This window comes from Cercospora beticola, chromosome 5, assembly GCF_033473495.1.
Source record: "Cercospora beticola chromosome 5, complete sequence".
In the NCBI taxonomy this organism is placed as follows: Eukaryota; Fungi; Ascomycota; class Dothideomycetes; order Mycosphaerellales; family Mycosphaerellaceae; genus Cercospora; species Cercospora beticola.
The window spans coordinates 4995600-5019908 of NC_088939.1; the positions used below are offsets into that span (position 1 = coordinate 4995600).

Here is a 24309-nt window from a genome sequence, read left to right on the forward strand (position 1 = left end):
ATTTGTTCAAATCTCTGGCTTTGGCATTCGTCTCTCTGGGCGGTCGGATTGCTTGCAATGCACTGCAGGTGAAGAAGTTGAGGTTCTTCGGAGTTTAGTTTTTTGGAAATATGCTGAAAGCGTGTTGGGAGAAGTCCATGCGCTTCATCTTGAAGTCCACCTCGATGGATTGAAACGGTTGAGAGGTTTGAGGTGTGCAGATGGTCAAAATCTGGCTTGCTCGATCTTTTCGAGTCGTCTTGAGATTGTTTTGATTACATTCAGGTGCTTGACCTGAGCGATTTGTTCTCTCTTTCAAAGACACGATGTAATTTAAGACGTGTAGATATCATAGACATGAAGGCACTCTTCGTTTTTTGGAGCTGAGTTGGTTGACTCGCCTTTCTTGGCCATGTTTAGTGTTTCTCTGATCATGGAAGGCTTTCGGAGCCATCAGATGTGGAAGATATCAGGAGTGAAGTCGTGCACATATGCATGAATGTCGATCTCTCATGTATACCACGAGTCAGGATCGGCACGTCATATATTGGCTCCAGAAATAAGTGCCGAGATCTTCGATAAAGGATGCGCGGTGTAAAGTCAAGGTAGTTCGTCCAATTATTCTTGAAATTACGACGTTCGAGGTAGAAGTCATGAATTTTTTCTTGTTGAGCGGTGCTGCAGTTCTTGTGTTGGTTTGTCGGTTCGTGAGAAGGGGTGACTTGGGCTAAGCACTTGCTGTTTTGTTTTGTGCCGTGCGACGTAATTCTCCTAGAGCTGTTCGGGTGTTGCTGATGATCGTAGCTCTAGGCCGGTCGCCTCGAAAGATCTAGTGAAAGGTGCAAACGACGCCTGCAAGTTCACAGAACGTCCTGAGACCTGAACATTGTCGCACCTACCTTGTTGAGTCAGCATTGGTCTTTCCACAATCGGCGCTCAAGATCGACGTGGGAGGAGGAAGCAAGTAACGTGAAGTTGCTCTATTGCTGTTGGATATATACAAAAAGTTCCAATTATCATAGCTCTTGCTTCAATGTCATTTCAGAAGAGGAGCAAAGGTTTTGGTATCATGAAGTGCGTCCATCCAAGATCGCAGTTTTATAATCCCCAATTATTATCCTAGCGTTATTTCTCGCACACTATTTACAAGAGAGCGGCGACGATTGGTGCCAGGATACCGCCCAGAGCAGCGAGCAGAGGGGCAAGAGCTACCAAAAGACCGCCAACAAGGCCGCTGAGCCCGACAACGAGGGCTGGGAGCTCAGTGGTGAGGAATGGCTGGAGAGCGACGTAAACAGCAGCTGATGGGTGGTTAGCACATGCATTGTCTGACGAGTCAGGTGTAGTAAACGTACTCAAGGAGAGAGTGTTGAGGACAGAGCCGAGAGCTGGGTTCAGCTGCTGGAGGATAGGAAGCAGGAGGTTGGCGAGGACGATTGGACGACCGTCGAGTTGGCCGAGGACGTCTGGAAGGTCGGCAAGTGTCTGACGCTTCTGCTGCTTCTGGGCGCGGACAGCGTTGACCTTGGCAGTGGTCTCGCGGAATGCCTGGCGGATACCAGCGATGTCACCCATGATCGAATCGGCAGCGGCCTCCTTGTCCTCAACAGAGGCATCCTCTGGGAGTGCAGCGGTGACTTGGGCTGTGGAGAGATTAGCCTGGGATCTCGGTAGGATGTGGAGTGGAGGAGGCGTACTCATGTGGGAGGTGAATGGCTTCAGCTCCTCGTTCAAAGTGACGAGCCACTGCTCGAGAGTGCCTTGGGTCTGGCGCTTCTCGACGGCAGCGTTTTCCACAGAGGTAGGGGCTGCCCAAGCCAGGACAGAGAGGGCTGGGAGAGCGAAGAGAGAGAACTTCATTTTGGTGGAGTTTTCAGGTCTTGGTTATTGAAGTGAAGAGAAGTGAAAACTTTTGTTGTGAAGTGATAGTCGTTGTGTGATGGTCGAGCCAGAACGAGGTCCAGATCAGTGTTTATATATCCGTTCGATGACTTGTGAAGACCTCACAACGGTCATACGTGCAGTGCTAGTAGATCTCAACACATTGTCGATCGTTCCCACATCGTTGCCGTTGTTGCAACTCCGTGCTGGCAACAACAGTATCTTTTTGCGCTGTCGGAAGTCATTCCAACAAGGCCCAATACTGCGTTGTCCGGCATTGGTAAAGATCTGGGAGTTTAACTCGTAGCTTTAACTGCAGTAAGCGTTGACTTGTCGATCAGAGGCGCCGTCATGTGGGTATGCGGCGTCGCCGGCTGAGAGCAAATCTCACGGCATAGGTCAGAGGCGTAGCGCAGATACCGCATAGCAGTGCTACCCGTGAGTCGGCGAGTACTTCGGGGGATGTCCGGGGCGAATGAACGTTGACACTCGGCGGCATTGTAGACTATTCCGCCAAGCGTTGGCTTGCACAACCAGCCGCACAGCACAGCAGCTATGCAGATCTGTGCATGTGAATGTGTGGCGTAGCCAGCGAGGTGGCATCTCAGATGATTCTTGGTCATTTTGTGGCATCCTAATCCGGTATTTCTTGTGATTAGGCGAGTGATATGGCGATCATGGGCTGTCGACGAGTGATAGTTTGTACTATGCATCCGAACACTCACACTCAACACAAATCATCGTTCCCATCACCGCCTTGCGACATACACGCCTGAAGGTTCCAGTGAAGGCCGGGTGTGGTACAAGGAAGAGCCAGTATGCTCGGAGAAAATTGCACGTGCTCCTGAACTGCAAACGAGATCGCATGCAATCGCTAACGTTGTCATTGTGATCACCAGTGCGCCCTGTGCGGCAACATCGGATGGCCGGCAAACATTCTTGACGCAAGGTGCACCGGCCCTAAAGTGGTGCAGAATGTGGGCTCAGCTGCAGCTTTGGGCCGGCGTCGGTGAGAGCGTGTCAGAGTACTGTTGGGCTGCCGGGAGAGTGTTGACACGGAGGTCCGCAGTCGCTGGGGCACTAAGTGTGCTTTCCCACTTGGTGTTAGCGTTAGAGCGGGAAGTGATCAGCATTCGCTTGTGAGGTCAATGACTTCGAACAAGCCTTGAGGCGCGCGATTCTTACTCAAAGCAGACCATGCGAGCAGAATAGTCCAGTCGGAGGCCAGGGCAGCGCCGGACTGCAGTCCGCCCTTCACGCACCGATTTGAGCGAGTTGTTGCGAGTTGACATTTTGATCTGCAGGTCAGTCACAGTGCCAGCAATCGGGTTCTCTCAGGTTACTGCTGTCTTGGAGTCCAGCTTGAGACCAGCGACGACAACATTGATCGCCGTTCGTTCGACGACCAAGCAGAAGACATGAAGTGCACAGCGGGGAATATCCCATGTGGCTGACGGTCCCAGCTTCGTGGCACCTTAGGTCGTTGTCGGCAATCTGTGTCTCGGATTCGGATCTGAGCTGCATCTTGCTGATCTCATTCTGCTCCTTGGTTCTGTCGCGTCATGCCCGTGCAGGCGGCCCGCGGATTGCAGTATTGGGTAGATGTGTATCATCCACAATAGTTCTAGCTTGATGCAAAGCACGTGCTGGGCTACGATTCGATGTCCAGTTCAAGGGCCGCCCCAAATGGAGCCACGCTGTCGAATTGCTCTGGTTCGGACGTATGCGATGTTCCTGTATTGGCACACAGGTTGCCGCGAACCCGCTCATGCAGCTTGATGTGGCTGTAGCGATGGTCGTGGCGGGTGATGCGTTGTTGGCAAGATGATCGTATGCCCGTTGTAGAAAGTGCAGTGCAGAAGAGAACTCGATGGCACCGCAGACTTGCCAAGCCCAAGCTCAACCTGAGGCATTCGTTTCCCTTGTTGGACCGGCCATTGGAACATTCGCATTCATTGTGCTCAATCAGATCTGCGACGAGAGACTGCAGAGAAGATGATCCAACACGTGCTACAACCCCAACATTCGCTGATCTTGCTCTGCTTGTGATCGGTGCATTGCGGGAGTATCATCTTCATCATTGGGTCAGGGTCTCGCTACCTGTCTGATCATCAACTGTAACGCCGAAGGGCCCACCGCCCTGCGTTAATCCAGAGAGGCATGTCTGTCTTGTCAAGAATGTGCAGCTTGAAGATCGCTCAGAGGAGCCGATAGCGCGCTCTTATGCATAAGGGTGACATGAAGTATAGCTTGACTCCAGCTGATGTCCTGCATATCAGCCGCTGTGTCACCTCACCACTCCAGAGCCTTTCGGCAGTTCGGCCCAACAGAATACTTAGCATATACCTTCGCCACGCCACCCACGCCATTCAAACCATCTCGTTCTCTCGGTTTCCAAGTTCCGCACGACTCGATGGAGCGACCCCGTTTAAGGCGGCAGGGCAACACTCGCCCCAACCGAACTGTGTCTGGAGCCTCGCGTTGTGATATGAATGTTCCTATTTGGCGAGAGCATCCGCAGGTCCCAAAACTACCGCCACCGTCACGTCGGCTGCTCGACGTTTCCGCTGGTACGATTTGTTCTTGACCCTTCATCACTCAATCTCCCACGCAACTTCCTCCCGATCTCGAATGTACGGCACAGGCGCATCAGGCCCATACTTGACCTGTCCAATCGTCCTTCCATCTCCTAAGAACGCGAATACGTTATCCGGGTCCTTGTACTCCATCTCAAAATGCTCGAACCTGGGTCGCTTCATGAACTTCAGATGGTGCAACATACTTCCCGGCCACACATAGACTCTGCCGTCCTTGGTATTGTCCTTGTACCAACTCTTGCAGTCTTCCGCCCAGATGGAATGCTTCGCATGCCAGGCGTCTTCGTAGGCGTTCAGTTGGTCTGTGATGCGTTGCTTCGGGTGCATGGATTTGACTTGGTCTTGTTGGAGCTTTTGGCAGCATTGAAGCATGTATTCGATTTGGACCTCGTGCGACGGAAGAGCACATCCTTGGGCCCAATTGCCCCGTGGGCCGTTCGTGACGAAGTAGTTGGGAAAGCCGGGATGTGCGATCGAGGCATAGATGTTTGGGCCTGATTGGTCTTGCATGACTTGACCGTTAAGGCCAGTGATCTTGAAATGTGGTAGGTATTGGACATCGAAGCCAGTGGCGCAGATGAGAACGTCAACTTCGACCTCCTGTCCTGCAGCGGTGACCAGGCCAGACGGGGTGATCTTTGCAATCTCACCCCAGATCACATCGACATTCTCCCGGGTCAGCGCCTCGAGGTATCCTTCTCCAGGAGTCAATCGACGGCAACCGGGGCTCCATGAAGGAATAAGCTTCTGCTGAAGATCTTCTCGTCCGTTCAGTCGCTCTCGCATGGTGTGCTGCACATACTCCTTAAACTTGACATTCAGCTCACTGCCTCGATAGAACATGTCCCACCCTCCCACGATCGACTTCTCCATTCGCGTTCGATAATCTTGCAAGTACGCCGGATCATCGCGGAAACGTTGCTTCTCCTTCTCGGTATAGTAGTGCTTGCCGGCTGCAGCATTTGCCGGGTCCATGGAATCTGGATCAGCTTCTTTGTTGTCTATACTGGCACCAAACTGAGGCGCGATATATGTGACATTACGCATGAAGATCGACAGCTTCGAAGCCGTTGCTGCGACATGAGGGACAATTTGGATCGAACTGGACCCAGTGCCGATTACTGCGACGCGTTTACCAGCCCAGTCCAGATCTTTAGGCCAAGCAGCCGAATGAGCAAGCTTGCCTTGGAAGTCGTGCAGCCCTTCAATGGCTGGCCACTTCCACTTAGTGAGCACGCCAGAGCCATTGTGAAGGACATGGCAGGTATCATAGAAGGTGCTGCCATCGACACGGTTTTTCAACTCGACCTTCCACAAGCCTTGAAGATCGTTCCATTCCGCGCTGATCACTTCTGTATCGGTCTTGACATACTCTTGTAGGTTGTTCTTGTCGTAGAAACTTTTGAAGTACTCCTGGATCCTGCTTTCGTCAACGATCAACCCGATAGGCTGACAGGCCCGGAGAACCTACTCTGGTGCGTATGCATAATACGAAGTCCAGTTGGGATTTGGCTACAGACAAAGATTAGAGATCAGCCAAAAGACAACGTTGCGCCAGACGAATTTCATCGTACCTCGAATGGGAAGGTATACGTGTGCTGTTGGCAAAGTCAGCTCAACGAGGTTCGACACTGGTAGTATGGGAGCTTACTGCAGGAATGTCGCAGGCACATCCTACTCAGATAATCAGTATTGTGAGCCTATGGAGTGCATCATTGCATCTCACCTGGATATCGATTCTCCCACCAAGTGCCACCGACCTCGGCATTCTTCTCGTAGCAGACGAGTTCGAAATTCGATAGCATACGGCGAGCTTTCACAGCACAGAGCATGCCACTGGCACCCATACCCACGTGAATGATACGGATCTTTTGTGGATCACATTGCGGATGTTCAGGCACTTGCATGCCGGGCTCTTGTAGATGAGGCATCTTTGCCAAGGTATATTGTACGCAGCAACGGTGTTCGGTATGCCTGTCGGTTCTGGGCGATACTCACGATGTAATATCAGACAGTGCAAGTCCAGCCTTACCACTCCTTATAAGTAGATCTGCTCTTGGGCTGTCTTGTACCTGTCAGTAGCTACGACACGGTCGATTACACCTTCTCCACCACGTGGATGCATCCGACCTCGGGTGCCCCTCCAGCTATGTGAAGCTGCACGCCACAACTTTCGGGGCAAGTGGGCCGAGTCAAGCACGGGTTCCGCGGTGCGAGTACAGTGTTGCCTCAAAAGGCAAGATATTGATACCGTGGTGCTCTTAGACCCAATGGGCTGTCATCAAGGACATACTTCATCGCGCGTTGGTGCCGCGGGATTCGAGGCCTGCCCAAGGGCAACGCAAGGCATATGCCTGGTTCAAGCCACGCGCAGAGCCTGACCACTGGAGTGACTGGCGCTTCTGCCATCTATGTGACTGGTAGTCCAAACGTGAGACGTGATGCACTGCAGGTCTGCATCACTCCTCTTTGTAGCACTTTCCCGGTACCAATTACTCGGCTGAACATGCTTCGAGCAGCTGATTCAGACGGTCGGCCTGTTTCGTATCTGCTGTCGAGCTGCATGTGAGGAGATGCATGATAAGTGTCGAATATCAGTGTTGTTGTCAACGACGTTGAGGACGCGTAGAAAGAACTGGAGAAGACGACGGGGTAACTAGCCGCGAGGAGAGTGCTTATGTAATCTCTCTTGGCACCAGCCGCCGCTTTCCAGGTTTGTTGCTATCGTCGACTTCTTGCATCTCGTCCTCCGACAACATGTCAGCTCCATGCGTGCACATCGAATATGCGGGGTCTCTAATTCACTCCAACAAGTCTTGATCTTGACCTTCGGGAGGTTTTTCCCGGCGAAGAATCCGCATGCTCACCAGCGTCCCGTGATTTCCTGCTTTTGTTCCTGCAGCCACCTTGGTACAAACGGCACATCTCCTGGTCGTAGGCGAAGCATTGCGCCTCGCCTTCTTGACCTGGTATCTTGTGGACAGATGAGCAACTGCATTTCTCTTACACGTTCGCGTTTGTCTAGTCAAAATGTCATCACCTTCCGGCGAAGATGCAGCCTGGCTTTTTCCCATTTGCTGCACTACGGATATACCCATTGAGGTACGAAACCCCGATCGAGACACGAGAAATTCTGACACCGAGAACAGATCATACATCGTATCCTTGTACACCATGAAGCGCAGGAACGACCTACTTTCGTCTTTGTAGATTCGGTGGACCAAGCCTATAATGGGCCTTCAGAATCTGGGGCATTGCGATCTCCACCTGATTATCCTTTCATCGGCATGACAGACGTGCAGTGCTGGGAAATGCTTTGTGGCATTCGAGGAACATCAGCCTCACATTTTTCGACGTCTGCATTTGTGATCATGGACGAGCGCTCGAAGCACGATGACACTGTGCTTTTAGTACAAGTCCCCTCCGGATCTCGAGGAACACGTTCTATTCGTACCGACTTTGCTACTGCACAAGAGACTCTCATACGATGGAAGTTTGAGTATGGCAGTGTATCGGAAGATGAAGAATACTTAGAAGATGTAGGCTACGATGATGTCTTACGTGATTTTTATCAAGAAGGTGTTCGACGAGAGCGAGCCACACCAGCGCGTGGCTCTGGAGTGCCCATCAACACTGCTCAAGCGCATCCGCAGACAGATTGTGCACTGTTTCGACTACCTGCTGAGCTGCGACTCCAGATCTACGGGCTTGTCATCGGCTCTGGTGTGATTCACATTCGCACACAAGAGTGCAAGCGCCATAGCCGGCCCCGTCCACATTTTGGATTCTACAAAGCTTATTCGTACGCTGTCTGCCGGTTGCCGGATACTTGGGTCAGCGAGTATGAGAAAAGCCGTGAGCAGGATGAGAGCTCGGGTCCGAACCGCCCAAAGGAGATTTATCGCTTCGCCCACGATCGCTGTGTGGACCATCTTTCAGACTTTACGGCGCAGAGGTATACCGGGCTACCTCTTCCTTGCCGTTTTGGATTCGATGATCCGCATATGCGCAGGTTTGGCCATCCGAATAACTGTGGTCTTTGCGAAGAACATCACATGAAACTCGCAGAAGAGTTCGGGTCGCCGCCTGAAGGACTAAAACGACGCCACGCTTCTTCTGAACTGGACCTGAATTTACTATTCGCTTGTCGGCAAATTTACCACGAAGCTGCAATAATCCCCTTTCAGAATTTCGTCTTCGATTTCTTCGATTTCGGCCCCTTCGAGGTTGAACATTGGGCAACCAAGATTCTGTACACTCATCAAGCGAGGGCGATCAAGACAGTACATTTCGAATGCTACGTCCATCCACCGCATTTGCGGAACCTGCAGTTCCTACATTGTGTCTCATCATCTCTCAAGGGTGTGACACAGCTACGACTTTCGATCGTTAATACCGGCTCGAGAAGCCATCCCATCAGTGCTTTTGACCTGAATGCCCCTCTCTCCCAAGGCTCCGGCGAAGATGGTGGTGATTCTGAAGAAGAATCCATAGACTGGGGGCAGGTCAATTCTCAGACCAAAGTGAAGATTTGTCAAGTCATCATTAACAAAGGAGGGACGAGGGGTGAGAGAAGGATGTTGGCCGCGCATATTGAGAGGCTGTTTACGGAGACCGATATCGACGCGTTTGATCAGAGGTCGTAACATTTTCAACTCGTCGACCATAACGTTTGGAGCGCTCTACACATGTTCATAACACAGCCGTAGCCTCAATTTTTGTAAAGGACAAAGTTGGGTATCTCATTATTTCCATCAGTGCGCCGGATTCCATCTCTTTACCAGATTTCCCGTTGCTGTTGCCAATTCTACGACCTCAAAGCCTTCACGGCATCCCTGAAAGTCGTTACAATCCCATCCAACACCTCTTGCGCATCCGCTTTTTTGCTTTCCGGTGTCTTGCTTAATAACGCCGCCCCCAGAACAATCACAAAACTCCCCAAGTCTTCCAATTTCTCGGCCACGTTCTCCAGTACGCCCGCTCGATTCAATTTTTGCTTGGCTTTTCTCAGATCCAATATCGTCTCATCGACCGCAGGCTGCATTGCATTTCTCACATAGTAGGTCACAACCAGTGCCTCGCTCTCAGAGACTGTCCCATTGAGGCCCGCGACATCACGGCCTGCTTGGAGGATTGTAGAGCTGATGCTTTCAAGGTCGGAGAGTATTGCTGTGGCATTGAAGTTCTTGATATCGTTGCTGATCGTCGCCAGACCAGAATTTATCTCATCGATGGAAAGATGTATTTGTGCCAGAGCCGAAGTTTCGCGTGGTATGATAGTCGCCAGAGCCGCAGTGGCGAGAATAAAGAGGTTCGTGATCCCAATCATTTGGTCCGCGCGTTGCTTGGCAGCGATTGTGAAGTATGGATTGCTGATGCGATGCGTTTCGAAACGCGATTTGAGCCGTTTACCACGGAGGCGGTCCTTGAGGTGGACGTTGTAGATTGCTTGAAACATTGTCGAGATCGGCGGTAATGAGACACATGGCGCGCAGCCGAGATGAACACGAGGAGCTGGCTAGCGGTCGTGCTGCTGACAGAGACATTTATTGAATTGGTACCTTGCAGGGAAGACCTCTTGTTCCGCGCTGTGCTGACCAGTTGTGGTAGTTCCGCCTTGTTGGGAACGAGCACTAGGCTGGCTTGCCCCTTGGGCAAGGTTCTGTAACAAGTGCTGAAAAAGCTTGACCAGGCATGGAGGGTTTTGATGAAGTCCAGATTGGATTCAGCCGGCAGCCGGACTTTCACTATTGGCGATGGGCTTCGAGACAGTCTGTTGGTATATTCAATTCTTCAAAGCTTGGAGGTCACTAATCAATGGCGTTTGCCAGAATCAGTTTTCCAAATCTTGATGAGCATGCCAACCAACAAAATCCTAGCAGATACTCCGCAGCGTGTTGTTTCGCATCTCTCAATGTTTCTTTTGGCATTCGACAATCCCCAGTTTGCCCAGTATGCCTAGCACTTGTCGTGTCTTGGGGCATCCTCTGCTCTCAGAGCTCATTCGCTTTCTTCTGTAAGTCAAGGTGTACTCAATGTATCTCATACGCGCAATCCTGGCTTTCGGCACATGCGGACAATGGGGAGAGCAGAAGTGGCAACTGCTTAGCTCATTAGTTAGATCGGAGGAAGGCATAGAACTTGGGCAGTGCCATTAAACACATGCGCAAGTAGGTGCAATCTCATGCAATAGTGTTGAAAGATTCGCAACGACGATCACCGCTGGCAGACCGTACTGAGGAGACGGCCTTCCAAATCCGTCAAGGCGAGCGATTGTCCTTGTCCACAAGGTCTCGGACCGTGAGCGAGATGCCTCAGAGGACGTCGGCCACATTTGGCTAGGCCAAGTCTTGCAGTCCCATGCTTGCGACAGAGACGCAGTGGTGCGGGACCACTCTGTATGTGTTGAAGTACAGCCATGGTGCTGATGGTCATTCTCCAACGATGGTCCCATTTGAGATTTTGTTGGTGGAAGGAAAGACAAGGAAAGCGAGTGCTCTCGGACCATTTCTGGAGCTGAGTCCGGGGTTGTGTGATTGGCGGCAATGGGCACATGCACAACGACGGCGGGCGCGCTCTCGTCACGTCTTCCCCGACTTGTCCCTCTGTCTCTGCGACTTTACGACAATGTTCAAACGCAGTTTGGTCGTGTTTCATGCCGACGCAGAGCATGAAAGATGCTTTGAATCAGTACCACCGCTCGCCACCCTTGCCCGTCGGTTCCGGCATCCGAGCCATTCCAGCATGGTAGAGTATCCACACTGAGCACACGTCTCCAAATCCAGGCACGCGTGCTCGTCCTGTCCTCTCTTCGTATTCACTCCTGTTTCATCTCTTTCACCGAGACGACTGCCTGTAGCTTCTTTCTCCCTTCCACCTCACTGAACTTTAGGAGCGCGAGCAAACAGAGTCCTACCACGCACGGGTTTCGATACAACAGAATGGATCACCATCGAACACGCCTCAGCGACGGCACCATGACGGGCAGCACCTCCTCATCTGATCAATCTGAGCGCGGATCAAGCTATCGATTGGGAACGGCGACTACTAATGGCAGCAGGCCTGTGAGCCGCACGAGCTACACACCTTCGTACATGTCGATACCTCGAAAGCCCACCGAGCAAGACCGCAAGACCAGTGCTCTTGCAGAAGCTCAAGCGAAACCCCCTTCGACATCCTCGATCGCTGCAGAGCCTGTGCCGTCGTCCGGGCCACCTGGTATACTGCTTGTATTGGTCGCGAGTGGGCTACATCCGTCGATCCTGCAGCACCTCGAGACATTGCTTATGAGACAACCCTTTACTGGCATTGTGTTTGCTGCGAGGCGAGAGCAAGAGGCGGAAGTGAAACAATTGAAGATGGATACGTACGCTCTCATCGGCAAACTTCGCCGAGAGATCAGTGTGGAGACACAGCTCAAGGAGAGCTGGAGTACAACAGATGTCGAGGCGATCCGCAGCGAGGCCACTAGATTCGGAGCTGGAATCCAAGGTGTTCTCTGTTGCCCAGAGTACGCTGACGAAGTCGACGATCTGGACATTTTTGAAGTTGAAGAGGGCGTGATGGAGAAGTCGTGGCGGCAAAGTGTGACATTCTTACACGCAGCAAGTAAGGTCATAGTTCCGCACTTGTTGACAAGAATTACAAACATCAACGGCACTGCGAATGGAAAGCCTCTCAAGGAACCACGAGGGCCCTTCTTCATTGTTGCAAACTCCAGCACGCACACTTCTGCATCTCAGATTGCGAAAGCAGCATCAGACGCGCTTGTACATCAGCTGCAGGCAGCCACAAAACCAAAAGGGTTGGCTGTTGGCTATGCCGAAAATCTTCTGATCCCAGATCCGGTCCGGAAAGAAGAGACCAAGCCAAGTCTCGAGCCAGTCATCACACAGGCAAGCTACGGCGCACCGGTGCCAGACTATGACTTCTCAGCAGGAGAGAGCCCAACGAAGCTATACTCTATGTGGGCTATGCAGGAACAGCTCAACTATGCGGATTGATCTGACACGAAGGATCCGCCATTGGCTGTCGAACCTTAAAGGCTTTCTTCGAACTATCAAACGAGACTTGTGTCCGCGGCTCAAATACGAGGGCAGGAAGCTTCAGAAGAATTCGGATAGAACTGGCAACGACTATGTACCTCGACTCGTGTTGCGGACATTGGAGTTTCAACCGCCCTTCCGAGTGGACTTCGAAGAAACTCGATGGCAACCAGTTGTTGACCGCCCAGTATATCCACACTTGCCGACTCTTCAGCTTCTCTGCTCCCGTTCTGTGCTCTCGATCCATTTATCCAGCTTCATGCGTATCGCTGCGAAACATTTGAACTTGACCTCCAGCGCAACTCCAACGATTGAACCTGTCGTCACCCAGAACCCAACGCAAGCCGCGTTGCCGATGTCTGCACAGACCGTACCATAAATCAGTGCCAGCATGCCACTGACTAGAGCCCCGCAGTAGTAGTGGAATCCCTCGAGATTGGGTGGTCTGTTGGGCAAGGTGCCGAGGGCAAAGCCAGCCAACATAACCTGCCATGTCCAAATAACGCAACAAAGGCCTAGGATGGGACTATCTCCCACAGTTGCCGGAGTGGTGATGTATCCAGTTACACCACCCATAATCCAAAGGGCGACGAAAGTAGTCGCAAGAAACATGAGAATTGCTGCACGCTCGGATGGAGACTGCTTCTTTTTGTCGGATGATGCAAGTTGTGCCTTCTGAATTTCCGCCATCTTGGGGTTTCAGCACAACGAAGTAATGAAATTTTGTGGATGCAGAAATTCAAAGAGAACGGAGTGGAACATTGCAAATCCTCCCTCCGAGGAGAGGATGTTGGCATGTCATGGCGTTGACGACGGCCAAGCCGGCTTCGCAAATATTCGTGGAATGGACGTCTCTGCAAACAATTTCAGCCGTCCAGCAGGATCAAGATACTTCGAAGCGTCGCGTCTGACGTCGATGCATTGGCACGAAATTGTACCTAGCAAGTGGCACTTCTGTATGGTCCTGGAATTGGAAGTCCTTGGCAATAGGAATACTACTGACATATAGATATCCTTCCAAGACTACTTGTACCAGTTCCAACGCTTTTGACACCACTTGATCACATACACAAGCCCGACAAGCACGGGCACCTCGATCAATGGTCCCACAGTAGCCGCCAAAGCCTCTTGACTGCCAGCACCATACACTGCCACCACGACCGCGATTGCGAGCTCAAAATTGTTGCTAGCAGCTGTGAAGCTTTGCGTGCAACTGACTTTGTATCCAAAGCCTGCTCTCCACATAGCCCATGCTGTCAGCGGAAAGATGGTCAAGAAGTAGACCACCAGCGGAGCGCAGACCCTCAGCACCGATGTAATCTGCTCCACCACTTGCAAGCCCTGCGATCCAAAGAGCACAATGATCGTATACAACAACCCGATCAACGACCACGGCGCAATGAACCGGATGAAGTAAAGCTGATACCTCCTCTCGCCCATCAGCCTCAACAAAACCAACCTCGTCAACACCGCAGCTCCCAACGGGATCCCAAGAAAAACCGCCACACTCGTTGCCGACTTGGAATATAGGTCCGACCCACCATTCGCAACCGGGGCCGGACTCTTCGAAACAACCTGCACATAAAACACCGCCATGGGCGCAAACAACACAATCTGCAAAATCGAATTAAAAGCCACCAACACCGCACAATAATCCCCATCCCCACCAGCCAGATCCGTCCAAATGAGAACCATAGCAATACACCTCGCGACCCCGACAAAAATCAATCCATCTCGCAATTCCCTCCTATCAGGTAAAAAAGCCCACGCTAAACCCGTCATGAATAGCGGTGCGAGGATCCAATTCAAAACGAAGGATATCCCAATCTGGTACCAGAGTTCGCGAGTTTTAAGGAGGTGGTGGAGGGTTTCGTAGCGGACTTTGCAGAGGATGGGGTACATCATGACGAGGAGGCCGATTGCGATGGGGATTGAAACTCCGACAAATTCGCCGCGTTGGAGGGTGGGACCGGTTGAGGGGACGAGGTTGGAGAGGATTATGCCTAGGGCCATGGAGAGGAGGATCCAGAGGACGAGATATTGGTCGAGGAAGGAGAGGGATTTGAAGGGTGGGGCGGTTGGAGTGGCTGCTGAGTCTTCGCGTTCGTCGGTTTGATCGAGTGAGCTGGATGCATTCCTCGTGTCTGACTTCTCGATGTCGTCGATGTTGTTCATAGTCTTGGTATTGGCATGGTTATGTTCTTGTCCTTGTTCTGATGCACTTGTGTGTTGAGTGTTGTGCTTTTCTTCCTTTTGCATGACTCCTCTTTCGAGAGTATCCATGATCGCTGGATGTGTCAAAGTGAACTGCAACGGTAGTGGTGTTGATAACTGTGTACAGGGTGAAGCGGGAAATGTTGTCGACGCCTCACTTGTTCAAGTAATCGCTCTCAGCCAATCAGAGAAAGGTAGTGACATGCTCTGGATTTTTCCTCTCCAAGCAATTGCCAAGCCCAGCGAATGCACACGCCACTTTGGTCCTTGCAGGCCGATCATGTCGTGGACGTAGATCTGGATCCGGACCTGCGTATGGTATACTGTTGCTCGTGGAATTTGGGGAACGCTGTTTGTTCCTGTCAGACCACTTCGTGCTGAAGAAGCAACTATGCGGAGGAATTCATTTTCTGTTCCTAGCATGGTGCGAATTCGATCAATGATGATACTTGCGCGAAAGCTGTACATTTAAACGCTACTCTGCAGGCCAGGAGAAATGTTGTGCTAAGCCAGAAGACCGCAGCACTGCCCATTACACCTCATCACTTCTTCGCATTCTCCCACCGACTCTGCCATTCCACACCACTTCTCTTGAACAATTGCGTAACTGGACACCTCCTTTCGGTCTCACTCGCAAATTGCTTAAACTTGCTCTCCTCCACTCCCTCTGCCTCCACTTGCACTTCCAGAGTAATGCTATTCCAATTCGCATTCCCTTCTTTTCCTTGCACAAGCACACTCGGGTCCAACTGCCCTTTCACTTGTACAGCCCATTTTCCAAGTGTAATGCCCAAGTCCTTCGCTACGATAGAGCCGGTGACCTGTGTACATGAGGATAGAGAGGTCAAGTTGAAGTGCAAGGGAGATGGCGCGGCGTCTTTGCCGCCAAAGGCAGGATATGCGTCGGTAGTGATGGAGTGAGGGGATGAGGCGATGCTGATTTTTTGAGCTACGCCTGAACCGGAGCCGGTGATTTCGAAGGGGATTGTGCTTCCTTGAGATTCAAGAGGTGAGGTGGTTGACAATTGTCTAGGGCTGCGAACAATGCACGGGCGCGAGATTACTGCTGAGCTTGCGAGGAGTGCTTTCGGGCGCGCGGCCGCGCTGCGCAGGACAGCCATTTGATCGTTTCTCGTGCGGAGGCCGGTTTTGAGCGAGAGGGAATCAGACGGGAACTTCACGGAAATTCCTTCATATTGCTTCCTTTATCGTCACTCATCTCGTCGAATGAATGTTGCGAATATGTGCCTACGATGATGCCATTTGAGGGGCAAGTGTTAGAGTTCGACGACGCATGCGAGCCTTTTACCAGCAGCTGTTTATAAGGAATGTCAGGATGCTAAACAGGCCGTCTCTATGATAGCTTCGGCGCAACGGAGCGTGGTTGAGCAGATCAGGCACGCCAGGTTATGCATTCTCATGGCTTGCCTATTCGCAGTCCCGCGCTCCGGTTGTCAAGGCCACCCTGCCGCATTGAGGAATAGCTGTCGTGTTGGCGCGTTGGGAGGACTTCGATGCAAGCTCTTGCATGAACAGAAACGGAAAATGCCTAGAGGTCAGCAAGGCAGCAACGGGCATGCACAGCCCTTTCTGGGCACGTAGATAGGCGAGGTGGATGGTTCAGATTCTAGGGTGCCGTTAACGACCGACCAACGCAGGCTGCGAGGCGACGGCCACGGTATCGTAAGCCAAGAAGAACCTCACTGCTCCACGATGAGGCTGAGATGATGATGAGTGTACGCGTGCCAGCGATGCGTTTCATGATGAAAGACCGCAAGAGTGTGTCGTTGATAGGAGATTGATCGGTGAAGCAGCCGCCGACTCCCGATGCCATTCGCGCTGAAAGCGAACGTGCCGAGGCCCGCTCCTGCGATCTCCAGCCAACACGAATCTCCCATTAACTACTTGGCGAAGCGTTAGTCATGCAGCACTTCGGCCGAGAGCATTGCCCTTTCACGTCGTCGTGCAGTCTGATTGCCCACGGCGCATGCTTACAAGAATGGCTGAAAATGCGCAGCGCCGCAGCACCCAGTCGTACCGGCACATACGAGCTCGTTCTCGCACCCCGATCCGCTGGCCATCATAGATCGCGGCGGAGGCATTACCGTGGAAGCTGCGTCGGCTGTGTATCATGGCACACGCTGATTAACGGCCTGCAGTCCTTCTTCAGCATGGCGCATGCTTGCAAGACGTGGATCTTTGCCAGTGGCATGGACATATATGGTCCCCATCTCCGCCACAGGCTCCTGAGAGTATAAACGCAGACCTTTTCTTTGACCCACTCCTCTTCTACAGCCCATATTGACTTACAACGACAACACTCAGCATAGGATCAGGCCAAAATGTCGTGTCCAGCTGCGACCCAGCAGCAGTCCGAGAATGGCTGCCCAGTCACAAAAACTCACAGAGATAGCAGCTCAAGATGGAAGCCTTCCAATTCACAATTGCAAGAGATACCACAGCCACCTCCACACTTGTTTGGTCTACTCGGAAACATCCCGGACGTCGACTTCACATATATCTTCAAAGATATCAACCGATTTCAACAAATATACGGCCCGATCATCAAGCTGAAATTCTTCCAAGAAGTTGTGTTCGTTGGGAGTCAAGAACTCGTCAACGAGGTCTGCGATCTCAAACGCTTTAATAAGCTTATTGGCCGTGTTCTCCAAGAGGCTCGTGCGCTCGCTGGAGATGGACTGTTCACTGCACAAAACGAGGAGCCCAACTGGGGCAAGGCACATCGCATGTTGATTCCCACATTTGGTACGTAGCATAAACGGCCTGGGGTAGTTCCGCAGACACTGATGTTATGGCAAGGACCTTTCGGCATCCAGAAAATGTGGGGTGGCATGCAAGACATTGCCTCACAGATGATCCTCAAGTGGGATCGACTCGGGCCCGACCACGAGATCGATTGTTCGGACGATCTGACGCGACTTGCGTTCGACACGATAGGCCTCTGTGCCTTCTCATACCGCTTCAACCAGTTTTACTCAGAAGAAGTACACCCGTTTGCGACTCAAATGTCAGATGTCCTTGCAGAGAGTGGCAGGAAGGCTGGGCGACCACAACTCATTCAAGCACTGTATCGGAGAGCTGAACGGAAAAGAGTGGCGGACGTGCAAGCTATGCACGCGCTCTGTGACGAAATTGTGGCTGATCGCAAGAAGCACCCACAACCAGACAACAAAGATTTGTTGAATGTGATGCTCAACTCCAGAGATCGGGAAACTGGAGAGGGACTTTCTGATGAGAACATTCGTTATCAGCTTACCACATTTTTGGTAGCGGGTAAGTCGATTCCGCCCCATTGAATGGTGCAAGCTGACAATTTCGCAGGGCATGAGACAACTTCCGCAACGTCGGTACCTACTATCAATATGTTTTAAGGGCTCGCTGACTGTCCCACAGGCTCGCCTTCACGTATTATAACCTACTAAAGCATCCCGAAGTCCTTCTCAAGGCTCAGACGATTGTAGATGAGGTTGTGGGCGACGAAGTTCTGACCTTGGAGCATGTCCCTAAACTCGAATATGTCCGACGGCCCCACGACTGCTTTGTGGTGGACACTAGCTGACTATCATCTAGATCGACGCCTGCATCAAAGAGACATTGCGTCTGTCATCGCCGATCGGCGGATTCACAGTTAGCTCCAAGACCGATCAGATCATTGGGGGTAAATACCTCATACCCGCCAACACTCCTGTCACGGTGAACAACAGCGCCCTCCATCGTGATCCAGCTGTCTGGGGCGACGATGCCGAAGAGTACAGACCAGAACGCTGGCTTAACGGAGCCTACGCGAAGCTGCCACCGAATTGCTGGAAACCATTCGGGAATGGAATGCGGGCATGCATTGGCCGTGCCTTTGCTGAACAGGAAATGATCATGAACGTCGCAATGGTTCTTCAGCGCTTCCAGCTTGAGATGGCAGATCCGTCCTACGAACTCCAAGTAAAATCGACCCTGACGATCAAGCCTGCCAATTTCCGGATGAAGGTCAAGCGCAGGCAAGGCAAGTCCGTCTATGTTGGCATCCCAGGTGGCGTTCAGAAGTCAGATAAGAAGAGCGCGCACCCGAAAGTTGACGAACCATTGCAAGCGAAGAGCGGCAAGCCTCTTTCCATATATTTTGGTGGCAACTCAGGTATGTATCTTGAGTGCAAGCCCCGCAGACTCAGTCAACTAATGCTCGTTCAGGCACTTGTGAGGCCTTAGCGCAGGGCCTGGAGACAGCCGCTAAAGACCGAGGATTCAAGACTTCCATATCCAGCCTTGACTCTGCCACGGAAGACATCCCCACCGATCGACCCGCTGTCTTCATCACATCATCATATGAAGGACTTCCGCCGGACAACGCCAAGAAGTTTGTCACCTGGCTCGAAGGACTGAAACAAGACTCGCGCCCATTGGCAAACGTGAAGTATGCTGTTTTCGGTGTCGGAAATTCTGATTGGGCGACCACATTCCATCGCATCCCCAAGCTCGTGGATGATTTCATTGCGAAGGCTGGTGGCACACGAATTGCGGAGCTGGGAACTTGCAATGTAAAGACAGATCTTATCGGTCCCTGGGACGAATGGTTGCACAAACTCATGAGAACGCTCACAGCTGGCGACGGGGATGCCGGCGAGCCACATGAGCCTACAATCAAAGCTACGCTTCAGCGCAGACCCTCAACTTCGGATGGCGAAGCTCCCAAGTATGGCACGATCATAGCCAACAAAGAGCTTGCAGGCACAGAGATGGGACCAGCCAAACGTCATATCGAAGTGCAGCTGCCAGAGGACACTCCATATATCGCTGGCGACTATCTCGTCGTGCAGCCTCGCAACCCTCTGGCCTCAGTACAGCGGGTTACAAGGCTCTTCGATCTCCATGAGCACGATCTAGTATCCTTCAGTGGAACGTCCAAGAAGTTCCTACCTCAGGAGCCTACTTCTGTCCGCGAATTTCTTTCATCTGCAGTCGAGCTCGCGACTCCCATCACTAAGCGCCAACTGGAGATTGTATCCCGACATGCTCCTGGGAATAAGAAAGACGCCTTGGCTCGTATGGCAGACAACTACGACAAAATCCTGGAGAAGCGGTACAGTGTCATTGATGTTCTCGAGGAGACGGGTACCACCATTCCCTTCGAACAATACGTCGACATGCTTCAGGTCTTGGCGCCTCGCCAATACAGCATCTCATCCTCGCCACTCGTGAGTCCCGACGCAGTCTCACTCACAATCGATGTTCACGAGTCACCCGCGCTGTCTGGACAAGGCGAATTCCGGGGTGTCGCATCCACATACCTGGCTTCGAGAAGATTAGGGGACAGGATCACATGCTTCGTTCGGCCCACACAAATCGGTTTCCGCTTGCCACAACCGAAAACTCCTCTTATCATGTTCGCAGCTGGAACAGATATTGCGCCAATGCGGGCCTTCTTGCAAGAGCGTTCCGCCATTGCCCAGGCACAGGGCGCAGATGTACTTGGCCCTGCAGTCCTGTGCTTCGGCTGTCGCCACAAAGACAAAGATTACATCTACCGCGATGAACTCGAGAATTGGGAAAAGCAAGGCATCGTCAAGGTCCTAACAGCTTTCAGTAAGATGGACGATGGAGAGCACCGACGCTATGTGCCAGATTTGATTGCTGAGCACAAAGAAGAGCTCTCCCAGATGTTTAGAGACGGCGGCAAAGTCTTCCTTTGCGGTAGTGCTGCGAGACTGGGGAAGAGTGTTTCCGAGGCTTGCATGAAACTTTATGCTGAGGCTCGTGGAGTGACCATGGAAGACGCAGAGAAGTGGTTGCAGAGCGTGAAGACTGATCGATATGTGAGCGATGTGTACTAAGATATTGCAGTCGACCGCGGCGCGACCAGATTGTAGTGTTAAGAGAAAATGCGCCAAAGACAAGAATTGTGTCACGACTCTACCTCCGCTCCGTTTCTGCTCGTCGGTTCGAGGCGCTAGTTTGGATCCCTTCTACTCGCAACCAGTCCCATACTGGTAAATATCGACCGTGCGACGCTGACCATCTGTCAATGTATACTTGTGTGGACCAGTCGGAACCTGGTCGCATATAATCCACGCTCGAACTTGGTTTGTCAGGCAGTCTGAGGGGTTCCCGCCGATGGCATTGCAATCTCCTTGCATGATGGCAACGTTGTCGTTGTAACCACACACTACGTTGTCCTGGTAGACTTGACCACACCAGCCGTAGACCGCTGGGCTTAGTCCTAGTAAAGAAATTTTGAAAGCGAGGAGAGGTTGCATTGTGGACTTGTAGATATTAGAAACTGGCATCCGAAACTAATTTAGGAACACTGACCTTTTGTTGATAGTGTATAATGCGATAATCGCTCGTGACCGGTAGTTCTGTTGACAGTGTATGAGGTAGCAGCAATTGTGCTCACGCTCAAATCAATGAGCAAGCTTTGGGTCAAGTGAAGCTTTATGTTCGTGTGGTCAAGCAGACTTCTTACTCTCTCGCCTTCCTGGAACATTCATCCACGCAAGACCTGCTCATCCTGGATGAGCATTCTCCGCTCGAGGCCGGCGGAATGATACATTGTCCATAAGGCTATCGACTGCTACATCCACTCTGGCGGAACCCTAATGAAACACTTGCGGTCTTGAGGGCTATAGGCTTGGCAAGGACTTATGTGCTCTAGCAGCCGCACTAGTCGCACCGGCCCTGCCACTCTATCAGTGATTCGACCAGGAATTTCCACTTGATCTGCGACGAGGGAACTGAGGACGTGGAATTGGAAAATTGTATCTGCTTTCTTGTCACAAAACAGGCTGGAGAAGGGGCGAAATCGCCAAATTGACGGCAAACTTTGGGATCTCATAAATGGACCCTCGTGCCGGCATTGTTCATGATGTGATGATAAGCAGTCCCACAGCTTACTGCAAAATTTGAAGGACATGGTGATTCGGCCAAAGTGAGCACTACGACCCTTGGATGACACAGGGTGTTGGGACCATCAGCGGCCGATGCAGCTGGAGGTAGAGACCTTTCCCAAACTCCGCTCTTACCATTTCCCACAGAGATCCACGCTGTCGACTCACCAACATAGCTTCTTGTCCTGGAGACGAAAATCCTGATTGTTTTGGGCTCGGTAACGCTTTTGGAAAACGGGAGTGAATGCTAGGGTGTTCCCAGAATAGGCAAATGCTCGAACATGTAGAGGAGGCGACAGGCTGATATTGGGCCGAATTAGCTGGCCAGCCCACGGATCTATAGGCAGAGCAGCTCTTTTGTTGACATGAGATAACAATACTGGAAAATTTTGCATGCCTGGTTAGCGTTAGCAGAATGGCTCGGTCGTAAGTGGAGAAGACTGGCCGGGAATCAATGAGCACGTACTTATTCGATCAGCTTTTTGGTTGTCATTCCGAGTCTCAGCTGCTCTGCTCCAACACAATCATGCTGCTATTCATGCTCTTCCTCATCAACTGCCTGTCTGTACATCTGTATTCTTCTCATGGAAGAAGCCCTTAGCGGCCCCCTTACTTGTCACCCTGACCTACTGAGCAGGCCTCACAGAAGCAATGCATCGTCCTCGTCCAACCATCGACTTCTTTGTTCCTTCGTATCCTTGTCCGACTCGTTTCGCACGCAGACCAATTCTTGGAGCACCAGAAGAACCAGTAAGGAGCTCGTACTACTGCAAAGCGGCATACTTTCCTTCGTTTCCCTCGCGGATCATCTCCTTCCGCTTGCGACATCGTACAGTAGGCAGAGATCCTAGCACAACCCGAGCTCGCTCTTGTTCAATCTGACCAACTTCAGGCTAAACTCCCAGATTTCATTCTGCTTATCCTCGTCCTTCGCCCACGCAGTAGGTTCCTCATGCTTTGAGCCATTCAAGTACGCGCCTTTCAAACACTCGCCTTGGCTATCGAGATCTAGTGCAGCGCTCATGATGTCCGACGCGGACTTGTTCACGGTGCGGAAAGTTCCATTTGGCCACACATATTGTGCAACCTTGGAATACGCCATGAGTGCCGGTCCGATGAGCTTTTCTATAATTATACTATTATTGCTGTGCTTCCTGATGAGATTTGGGTGAACCATCACGCCGGGGTCGACACCAACGACACATAGTTCATTCAAACTGGGCGTCGAGTTAAGGTGCTTTTGCAGCTTTTGCCTAGATTCCAGATGCATTAGCGGGGCCTGTGTTCATCGAAAACCGGACCATAAGAAGTCTACTCACATGAACATGATCTGACACAACTTCGACCTGCCGTACCGTCTCATACCGTCACTCGCCTCACTACCGGCTGAAGGCAGCTGTCGCGCAAAGGCAAGATCCTCAGGATCCCACAGCAGCTCGTTCGAGCTGACTTTGCCCTTCGCAGGGTTAGACGCAATGCTCGAGACGTATACTATGCGTCCGGCCAGTTTGTCCATGCTCTCCAGCAATAGGAGCGCAAGCAGCACGTTCGCGAGATAGTTGACCGCAAAATTCATCTCGATCTTTGCTCCATCTTGGTTATCGACGAATTCAGCGTACTTGCGATCAGGTCCATTGGGAATATATGCCGCGTTCAGCACAAGCGCGCGTATAGGTGGAAGCTCGCCGGCTGAAACTCGCGAATTGATATGGGTACAGAAATTCCGGATCGAGGTGGACTTGCTGAGATCGAGACTGACGATGCAGGCTCGATGCTTGCCGGAATTGGATTGAATTAGGTCATGGAGTGGCTTTGCATTCGGAGCATCCTCATCGCGGACTGTAAATACAGCATGATACTGCTCCGGACGCTGGAGGACCATCTCTGAAAGGGCGAGCCCAAGGCCTCCTGCAGCTCCGGTAATGATTATCGTGCCAGACATGTTATTTCTGTAACCCCGTGCCTCCAATTTTGCAGTCTCATGGATGCTCCCGAAATGAATGCGTGGGGGATCGCACGTAAATGTAACCTGAGGGTAGGCCTAAGTGCTGGGAGGCGCTTAAATATAGGAGTCCTGTATACCTAGACATTTTCACAATTCGGTATTCGGCACCTACTGAATCCGTAGGTGACAAGGGCTTAGGCGCTGCTCACACCGTCACACTAACTTGATCTAATTGGTTTCTGCTTCGTTGTACTTTTTAGCTCGGGACATTCGAGATGTTGCACAGGGCTAGCCCTGTCGTTGCTCAGCGATATTGCTACGTGCACACATTTGCACTAAGCAGAGAATGCTGTAGAGTCCCTGATACCTAAGCAAATGCCAACTAATCCGATCAATCCGATGAATCTGGCTCCCAGATCTGCAAGGCTACAGAGTCGACGTAGGCCCAGTGCCCTACCAGCACGATCAGGCTACTGGTGAATAAAGTGTGCGAGGTATCAACGTCCCACTCAAGGCCATTGAAGTCTGGGATCATGGCAGTAGATTATTCAAGGTTGCCACGTTCTTTGTACCCAAGTCTGAACATGACTAGAATGGTTGACTCAATCAGCCAGTATGTTCTGAGCTTCAGATGTTGGTAGAGGCGTTTCTTGTTCCGCTTCTTGCGCGAGACGGTAAGGAGCCTCTTGTCCTCATCTCGGATTCCTGGCGAGAGCTGATCTAGCACGACCCACTCATCGATGAGCAGATGC

At 51.7% G+C, this 24309-nt stretch overlaps 10 protein-coding genes across 10 annotated transcripts; 3 read left to right on the plus strand and 7 right to left on the minus strand.

The window, feature by feature from the left end:
- Positions 1-1122: 1122 nt before the first annotated feature.
- RHO25_009073 (uncharacterized protein) lies at positions 1123-1839 on the minus strand (the record flags this gene model as incomplete). The annotated part of the gene is made up of 3 exons (XM_023604853.1): positions 1123-1280; positions 1335-1622; positions 1677-1839. 3 exons carry the CDS (start codon positions 1837-1839, stop codon positions 1123-1125), a joined length of 609 nt encoding a protein of 202 aa, XP_023460513.1.
- Positions 1840-4454: 2615 nt separating this feature from the next.
- On the minus strand, positions 4455-6388 carry RHO25_009074 (uncharacterized protein; the record flags this gene model as incomplete). The annotated part of the gene is made up of 5 exons (XM_023604854.1): positions 4455-5877; positions 5929-5969; positions 6032-6055; positions 6109-6131; positions 6184-6388. The coding sequence occupies 5 exons, from the start codon at positions 6386-6388 to the stop codon at positions 4455-4457; spliced, it is 1716 nt and encodes a 571-aa protein (XP_023460514.1).
- A 1099-nt stretch (positions 6389-7487) lies between these two features.
- Positions 7488-9103, plus strand: RHO25_009075 (uncharacterized protein; the record flags this gene model as incomplete). The annotated part of the gene is made up of 2 exons (XM_065603140.1): positions 7488-7559; positions 7607-9103. 2 exons carry the CDS (start codon positions 7488-7490, stop codon positions 9101-9103), a joined length of 1569 nt encoding a protein of 522 aa, XP_065459212.1.
- A 161-nt stretch (positions 9104-9264) lies between these two features.
- Positions 9265-9915, minus strand: RHO25_009076 (uncharacterized protein; the record flags this gene model as incomplete). The annotated part of the gene is made up of 1 exon (XM_023604855.2): positions 9265-9915. The coding sequence occupies one exon, from the start codon at positions 9913-9915 to the stop codon at positions 9265-9267; it is 651 nt and encodes a 216-aa protein (XP_023460511.1).
- Positions 9916-11434: 1519 nt separating this feature from the next.
- RHO25_009077 (uncharacterized protein) lies at positions 11435-12460 on the plus strand (the record flags this gene model as incomplete). Its single annotated transcript, XM_023604856.1, has 1 exon — positions 11435-12460. One exon carries the CDS (start codon positions 11435-11437, stop codon positions 12458-12460), a length of 1026 nt encoding a protein of 341 aa, XP_023460512.1.
- Positions 12461-12712: 252 nt separating this feature from the next.
- Positions 12713-13192, minus strand: RHO25_009078 (uncharacterized protein; the record flags this gene model as incomplete). Its single annotated transcript, XM_023604857.1, has 1 exon — positions 12713-13192. The coding sequence occupies one exon, from the start codon at positions 13190-13192 to the stop codon at positions 12713-12715; it is 480 nt and encodes a 159-aa protein (XP_023460509.1).
- Positions 13193-13525: 333 nt separating this feature from the next.
- On the minus strand, positions 13526-14785 carry RHO25_009079 (uncharacterized protein; the record flags this gene model as incomplete). Its single annotated transcript, XM_023604858.2, has 1 exon — positions 13526-14785. The coding sequence occupies one exon, from the start codon at positions 14783-14785 to the stop codon at positions 13526-13528; it is 1260 nt and encodes a 419-aa protein (XP_023460510.1).
- A 473-nt stretch (positions 14786-15258) lies between these two features.
- Positions 15259-15837, minus strand: RHO25_009080 (uncharacterized protein; the record flags this gene model as incomplete). Its single annotated transcript, XM_065603141.1, has 1 exon — positions 15259-15837. One exon carries the CDS (start codon positions 15835-15837, stop codon positions 15259-15261), a length of 579 nt encoding a protein of 192 aa, XP_065459213.1.
- Positions 15838-17058: 1221 nt separating this feature from the next.
- RHO25_009081 (uncharacterized protein) lies at positions 17059-20559 on the plus strand (the record flags this gene model as incomplete). Its single annotated transcript, XM_023604859.1, has 6 exons — positions 17059-17482; positions 17537-18010; positions 18059-18080; positions 18131-18254; positions 18308-18866; positions 18920-20559. 6 exons carry the CDS (start codon positions 17059-17061, stop codon positions 20557-20559), a joined length of 3243 nt encoding a protein of 1080 aa, XP_023460518.1.
- A 1900-nt stretch (positions 20560-22459) lies between these two features.
- RHO25_009082 (uncharacterized protein) lies at positions 22460-23554 on the minus strand (the record flags this gene model as incomplete). Its single annotated transcript, XM_023604860.1, has 2 exons — positions 22460-22865; positions 22932-23554. 2 exons carry the CDS (start codon positions 23552-23554, stop codon positions 22460-22462), a joined length of 1029 nt encoding a protein of 342 aa, XP_023460519.1.
- Between the last annotated feature and the right edge of the window lie 755 nt (positions 23555-24309).